Genomic DNA, 7,858 nt, shown 5'->3' with positions numbered 1-7,858 from the left:
CTCCCAACACAAAGCTCTGGTTGGATCAAACAGTCATGTGCTCACTCAAAGTAAAGAATTGTCATTTGAATACTGATTATTCTGCCATGCCTCCCCTTCTAACAACTGATGGCAGAGCTTCTCAAAATGTGGAACATTCAACAGGTTGCTAATTGGGAAACCACTATACTTTAGTGTGTTTTTCTTTCTGGTTTATGACACAATACCAGAGTAGTATTCACATCAAGGTCTGGATCAACATACCTTTTTAAAGGTATATACAGAGAATTGAAGGACTGATGTATCCAAACATTGGTTTCTAAAGGCTATTAGATTAATCTATGAGAGTAATTTAATCAAAAAGAGTATTGAGAAAACATTTTCTCTATAACGACCTATCCAGAGGGTGCAGTGAGAAGCTGCTGACAATAGAAAGTCCAAAGTCTAAACGTGTATTTTAAGTGTGGAAGCTTAGCAGCAGAGAGAAACGTAACATACAGTGTCTGTATATGCTGCTGAGAACTGCAACTGTGGTAGTGCAACACACACAACGACTGAGTAAAATGCAAACAAGACAGATTTATTATTAATACATACAACAAACAACCAGACAACACGGGGAAAACATAGAGAGGGAACTAAGGGGAGGACGCCTGACGGCGCCAAATAAATGAAAACAAAAATAACCCCAAAGCTAATATTCTAATCCTATCTGTTCTAAATACGAAAAATCTGCTATCTAACTAAATCTTGCCCGCCGACCCTAAACCCAAAATACAAGAGGTGGCGCCTCAGTGCGCGGGAGTTTTAAACGGAGACGGACGATGGTCTAATAGGTTGATGGATGAACCCATTGGTCGAAGATGAACCAATGCCTGGGAGAGAGGGAAAAACAAACTGACAAACTACACCACACGCACAAATGTGTGGACTTAACAAGGAGCAACCGGTTTGAAAAAAATAAAACCCCGCCTTTCCTCAACATATGCGATACATTTCAAACGATACCATGTCTCCTGCACAATATTACCTGTTAATTCTGCTGGTAATCTTTCAAAGAGGTAAGATAATTCAGTTTTTATTCACAATATACTGCTAGTGCCAGCTATTATTTCAAATTGACACAACATTGTTGGTACTAGCCTGTTATTTACAGATCTAAACACACATACTGGTGTTTCATTGGTGTTTGAATGTCAACCCAATGCAAGTGTCAAGTGTGTGTAACCATCAGGATTTTAACCTGGGTCTCCTGGGTGTCATAAGACGGCTTTAGGCCAGTAAGCAACAGTTTAGGCATTAGCCTTGGGAGCTAATGCAAGTCAAGTGTTAACATCTCAGGCGAGGTTACTTATCACATAACCACTGTTTGACTGCACCTCCCTATTCCCTGCACCTCCTCTCAATACACAATACAATATATTTAAAACAAAACAAAACACGATAGCCTACAAAACAAATAAAAAGATCGGGTAGGGTTTGCATGTGTTTACAAAACAGATATAAAAGGATTCCGAAAAGAGACGGCTTGTCTCCTACTTTGGACTTCCAATATTGAATATAGGGTGTATGGTACATTTCTATAGAAAATAAAGATTCCTAATTCCACAAAGGAAAGGTAGAGAGAGAATTAAGACCAGGATGGCCAGTGGTTGATTTGTGAGGGGAGAGTAGTGGAGATGTTTTAAAGGTTACGAGGAGGGAGAAAAGGTCTGTGTATGTATATGAAATTGTGTGTGTGTGTGTGGGGGGGGGGGGTTCCTTATAAACTGAAATAAATCACTCTGAGCTTAGGGCCAGGAACCACCGTCCAAAATGATGATTTTGCTTCTATCTGTCAATTTTCAGATTTCAAGTTATTTTGCAACTATTATTACCATACTTTCATAAAATGTGCAAAACAATCTTGAATAATATATATAAACATTATTATTTGTCTATTTTATACCAAGTCCGTCAACTGCAGATCGCGTAAATTTCATCTTTGTTAGCATTTTCCATGTTAAAGTTTGACCGCTCTAAAAACTCTCCATATTGAATCATATATCGTTTGAAAGCTTGTTTTCTAGAGCACAGTGTTAGCTATTGGTCATTTCCTCTGTACACGTAATGATTTGTGACGAAACATAAGTCAGTTCCTGAAATCCGATTGGTTACTGGCGTTTAAAGCCCATTTCAGGTAACGTGATTGGTTAGATCGCATCATGTGACACGCAAATACTTCCTTGTTTGAAATTATCCCCGGCGAAAGCAAAGCAAATAAATTACATTGGCAAAACAGTTCAACACCACACACAATGACAAAATTCCGTCAGAACTCGAGCAGGAAAAGGCTCTCTCAATTAGTGAATGCTAGAAAAGTTTTACAGACCTGATCTGCCGATCGAAGTTGAAGAGGTAGCAAGTTGCAGCGCGTCAAGACACAAGCTTCTGCAAACAAAGATGACAGCCAGCAGCGCCAGTGAAGAACCAGACAGCAGACAGCCAGCTAGCCAGCAGTGGCTTTTATTTCACTTGATAAAAATAAATGAATTTATAAATAATCTAATCTGTTCTCAGTGTCTGAGTACTGGGTTAAAGATTATTATAGACCCCGCCAACCAGGGATTCTGAAGTTCTGTCATGATAGAGTGTACACACTGTGAACGTGAGGCATTTAGGAGAAGTCTATACACTTCCACAAGGCTGAACGAGTGCTCCAAGGGAAATGTGGCGTTTGACATCAATGTGAGGATGGATAGGATAGCTAGGACTAGGTTATGCTGCCCTGAAAACAAAAAATCAGCAAAGTCCTAGGGATTCCTTCCTTGCACCTCAGCTCTTATCAGAAACATGACAAAAGAGTGACAGGTATGTAAAAATGGAGGGTAATAATAAATAGTGATAGGTAAACTAATCAAAAGTGTTTAGAAAAGAAAGGCTACTGTAATGTTGACATTTACTCTCACAGTTATGACTGATATGAAAGGAAACATAATTTGCACGTTTTTTCTACTGTAGTTGCAAAGATTCAGAGAGGGCTTCAGTCACTGGAGAGTGCAGCAGAGCAGATCAGGAGAGCATACTCAGATGTAGACCCAGATGTGGGCTCAAAACCTGGTCAGTGACAAGAGGGTAGTTCTAAAGCATCTCTGATACATGTCTATATCTTTGCCATTGCCTTCATGCAGGGCTCTCAGAACTGGTTAGAACACGCCGAGATGTTACCGCGAACCTGGGAGATGATGTGGTCTTAAGCTGCAAGCTCCTGCAACATAAAGATGTGCTCCAAGTCACATGGCAGAAAGTAACAACTGAGGCTATCAAGAATATGGCCACCTACAACGAGCGCTTCGGTTCGACAGTCAATTCACCTTTTCAGGGGCACATGGAGTTTAAGAATACAGGCCTGCAGGACAGCTCCATCATCATCAGGAGCGTGTCAAGAGGCGATGAATCCTGCTACAGGTGTCTGTTTAGCGCCTACCCAGGTGGAGCCATCCCTGGCAACACTTGCCTCAAAGTCTATGGTAAAATCTGTTTTCACTGTAAATGAATAGGGTTTAAGAGGAGTACTGTTACTCTAAGACTCCGTCCATCTATTTGACTAAACTTAATTTAAGTGTTCATGATCGGATGCACTGTGGTGTCTCATAATTGTGATTTGTGTCTTATTATGTCATAGAGCTGCATGATCCCACAATCCACATAACAAAAACAAACAGTCAAGCTGCCTTCACAAATGTGTCCTGCTCTGCTACTGGGCAACCTGCTCCAATAGTAGTCCTGAATGTCAAGGAGCATCTTCCTCTGGAGAACTCCATCACGGTCAGTGTCTCCCATCCCAACGGAACTGTCACTGTCACCACTACTGCCACGGTGTCCAGTCTACCTGACAAACACACAACGGTTTTCTGTGTGGTGTCGCTGTCCTCTTCTGATGCAACCAAGAATGTATCTGGGGAGGTTCCAGCTAGTGAACCAGCCCCATTGGCCGGTGAGAAAGGGTTATGGTTTATATACAGTCATGCATAAATTCAAAGACACATTAACATTTAGAGGCGGTAAGAAATTCAGAGAAATTAGTAATGTCCGCAACTAATGAGATGTGCTCCCACTGTGATTTACTGAGAAACAAACAGACCACCTTTTGATCCCACTGGTATCTTCATCAGGTCCGATCTTGATCAGAACGTTGTCTGTGTGTATATCTCACTGAATCACAGTGGGAGCATAACAGTGTTGCAGACATTACTAATATTCATGTGAATTTGATCATCTGTTTTTGGCATTTCTCCCACTGACAGTGATTGCAGTGGTTCCAGTGTGTCTCATTGCTTTATTCTGTGGAATGGCACTGCTGTTGGCACTACTAGTGTGGCAGCTAAAGAAGAGAGGTGCTAACTGCAGGTAAAGCTTTTCTAAAAGCAAAGCATTACCTTGATTGTAAAACTGAACAAGTATTTTGTCTACATGTACAGTGTACAGTGTTTACTGTCAGGTGACTTTACCAGTTGATCTCTATTTCATACCCAGAGAACTCTCAGCACAGGATGACCCTGAAGGCTCAGCAAAGACTCCAAAAAAGATGCCACTAATGGACATGGAAGGAACTCACTCATCCTGTAGCAGATGGTTGGTTATGACTCAGGATCTGTCATTCTTTCTGACAAGTATACGATATGTAAACTGTTATAACAGACGTTGCTCTGTCACTCAATTATAACATTTTTATTCCTTTCAGTGTCATGCCAAGCTCCAGGCATTTGAAAACCATGTGAGTATTTATTTTACAGTTTGTAATTAAACAAAGTGATAAAGAGCTTACAGAGCTGACAGGGCATATAAAAAGAAGAGTTTTGAAAAGAGATGAGAATTAAGAGTAATTCTTTTTTCCAGGGTAAACACCCCAGGCTCAGTAGTCAGAGAAAGGATACCTCCAAAGTAAGTCTGTCCTCATTCTGTCTTTAACTGATAACTGCTTTGTCTGTTATCGAAGGATTGTTTATTCACAAACTAGTATAGATAAAACCATACTTTTATACATACATGTATACATATGCATACAATTATATTATTTCATACAGAAACTCCCCTGAAAGACCAGATGGCCTGTCCTGTAAAAGGTGAGATCAAATCATTTATATAATAATATAAAGGTGAATTTAGAGGTCTTCAGAGGCTTTATTCATGGTTTGGGTTAACATGAGACTATCCTTGTAGTTTATATTAAAGTATTGCTTATAGTGAAAGCATTCATACACTTTATTACGTTATGTGAATTTCCACAACATTTGCTGCAGTGTGACCAATAACATATTGGAATTTGAAATTCTTCTAAGCATTTTAATGCATCAAAGTTGTTGCTGGAAATTGCAAATTTTAGTCAAATATGAACATTTTGTTTTGTCCGTCTTTGGTCTTTCTCAGAAAACTTGAAATGAACTGGAGCTGAATAACTCTGATGGTGGAGTCACACAGACTGATCCTGTAACCTCTCATCTGGTGATTTTTCCTTGTGATAAGTCTTCCTGTTTTTTGTTTGTTTGTTTTTAGAATTTGCCTTTATGCCTACCACCTTCCTGGATTGACTGCCTTTTTTTGTCTCTGAGTTTGAGTTTGTGTCTGAGGTGCATTTGAGTCCTTTGTCTGAGTACTCCAGTCATTACAGATCCATAGTTGCAATTGCCCAAGTGTTGTACAATATTTGCCTTTTGTAAAATGTGTTCATATTTTGCATATATATACAGTACCAGTCAAAAGTTTGGACGCACCTTCTCATTCAATGGTTTTTCTTTATTTTTTATTATTTTCTACATTGTAGATTAATACTGAAGACATCAAAACTATGAAGGAACACATATGGAATTATGTAGTAAACAAAAAAGTGTTAAACAAATCAGAATAGTTTTATATTTTAGATTCTTCAAAGTAGCCACCTTTTGCTTTGATGACCGCTTTGCACACTCTTGGCAAGTTTGTGTCCAAACAAATATGTGTATATATATTGTGTATATGGTGGGTGTGTTTGTGTCAACAACAAAAAAATCTTGACTTTATATGGTACATTGTGGATGTGCCTGTATGTTATTTTTTCTGTGTTATATATAACATATTATATATATATATATATATATATATATATATATATATATATATACACAATAAAGTAACGACTATATATAAAAATATAAAACAGAAAAAATAACATACATAAATGTATATGTATATATAATGCAAATATGTACCGAATGTCCTGCCTATAGCTCTTATGGAACAGGAGATAGGTGCGCAACTAATGTAAATGTATTTATGTGCTTTGTTCAACTGTTCTCTTTTTCTTTTCTTTTTATTTCCTTTATGCACTTCCTGCATGGTGAATGTATGGCTTTTGTTGTTATTGTATTTTATGATTTTGTTGTTACTGCTTTGATTGATCCCCAAAAAAGAAAATGCATAATTAAAAGAAAAGAAAGCCACTAGAGGTCGCTGTAATGCCATTTCGGAGAGAGCCGGTATGTCGAGAATCTTTTGATGGATTCCCAGCAGACACTCAACAGAGCGCTCAGCCCACGATGTTGCGTCGTACATTTTTTTTACGGCATTCATATAGAGGCACACACATCATACCCGGCTGATACAACCGTTTAGGAACATGGATTTGATAGAGTTGCAGGTTATATTTTGGATTGTAGACTTACTGAGGATATAAATAATTCAATGATTTACAAAACTACATCCACAACAGGTAAGTTATATGGCTACTTTGAAAAACCGATATTGCATTATTATCTAATGGTTGAAGAAGCAATTAAACAAGCAATCAAGATATTCATGTTTTACTTGTGAAATGAAACATGAATTTATACTGTATACAACAAAATCGATTAAAGAAGGTATGAAGTGTTTTTTTTTTTTGTAATTTCAAAAAATGAAATACTAACTAAGATTGTGATTAATTACTCCTTAATACATTTGTGAAAGTAAAACAGAACAATTGTTTTACCTCAGTTAACTTCTACTGTATTGGCTATGTTTTTGCTGACCTAGGATATTTTGTCAGCAAATGATGCACTATAGCTTGAAATCATGTTTTGAAAAAGTAATGCTGCTCTTATGGGATGTAATTCCTTGGGCACAACAGAAAGGTAATCTAGTGCTATTTGCATGTTAAAATACATCCCCAACATTTTGTTGGTGACCATGCATGCAGAAATCACTGATAGTTGCTTTAAATTCATTGATTGGACTTTAGTGAGACTAAACATGCCTGTTTCTGAGGACAAAGCCAACAGTCGTTAAATATGTTATTGCACACAGCTGCACTTAGATTTGCTGTTGAGGATCTAAGTGGCCCATTTCCCCCTGTTTGTGATCATTTCTTTGTGTGGTGTTAGGTTTGTGAATGGCCAGGTTTACTGATGTGTTTGTAGGTTTATTGGCTGTGCCATGCAACCCTCTGTGATAGGAATTAAACATGAGCAGCCCATAATAATTCCTGTGCTCTGATCAGTGAAACTAGAGTCTCCAGAAGTTTGATTGATGAATAGAGATTCTGTGAGGTAGATTAATTGAGAGGGGATTTCATTCAATATGTGACACCATATCTTATACAGACAGTAGGCTAATACCATGTGTTCTGTTTACTATAAGACGTCTGAAAGTCTTTTTTGTTTTACTTGTGTAGTGAGGAAAGAGAGGAACTATTTAAAGTTTAAACCAACAGACGGCACTTTTTAATCCAGATGAGGTTAAGGTCTGGTTGGGCGTGTGGCTGATATCAGTTTCTGTTTCTGAATGTAAGTTGGGGCTCTGAAGCACTGATCTAAGGTCAGTTTAGCTTTTTTACATCCACTGCTGAGGGGATCAGGGATTAGGATAAACGAGGATGTCAACTGAT

The 7,858-nt window shown here is 38.2% G+C and overlaps 1 protein-coding gene across 2 annotated transcripts; it reads left to right on the top strand.

Annotated features, from left to right (window-relative positions):
- The first annotated feature begins 915 nt into the window (after positions 1 to 915).
- Positions 916 to 7,027, top strand: LOC310812542 (nectin 1b-like). 2 transcript variants are annotated; one of them, XM_083681161.1, is made up of 9 exons: positions 916 to 1,040; positions 3,150 to 3,488; positions 3,644 to 3,955; positions 4,266 to 4,368; positions 4,495 to 4,593; positions 4,703 to 4,735; positions 4,858 to 4,902; positions 5,046 to 5,084; positions 5,389 to 7,027. In XM_083681161.1, exons 1-9 carry the CDS (start codon positions 965 to 967, stop codon positions 5,411 to 5,413), a joined length of 1,071 nt encoding a protein of 356 aa, XP_083537287.1. In that variant the 5' UTR covers positions 916 to 964; the 3' UTR covers positions 5,414 to 7,027. The 2 variants fall into 2 exon arrangements, with proteins under 2 accessions (XP_083537287.1, XP_083537288.1); XM_083681162.1 differs by lacking the exon at positions 5,046 to 5,084.
- Positions 7,028 to 7,858: the final 831 nt, after the last annotated feature.

The sequence above is a fragment of the Argentina silus genome (genome assembly GCF_951799395.1).
Source record: "Argentina silus genome assembly, chromosome: 11".
NCBI classification, from domain to species: Eukaryota; Metazoa; Chordata; class Actinopteri; order Argentiniformes; family Argentinidae; genus Argentina; species Argentina silus.
The sequence above is the reverse complement of the archived record's forward strand: the minus strand, read 5'-3'. Positions and strand labels throughout refer to the sequence as shown.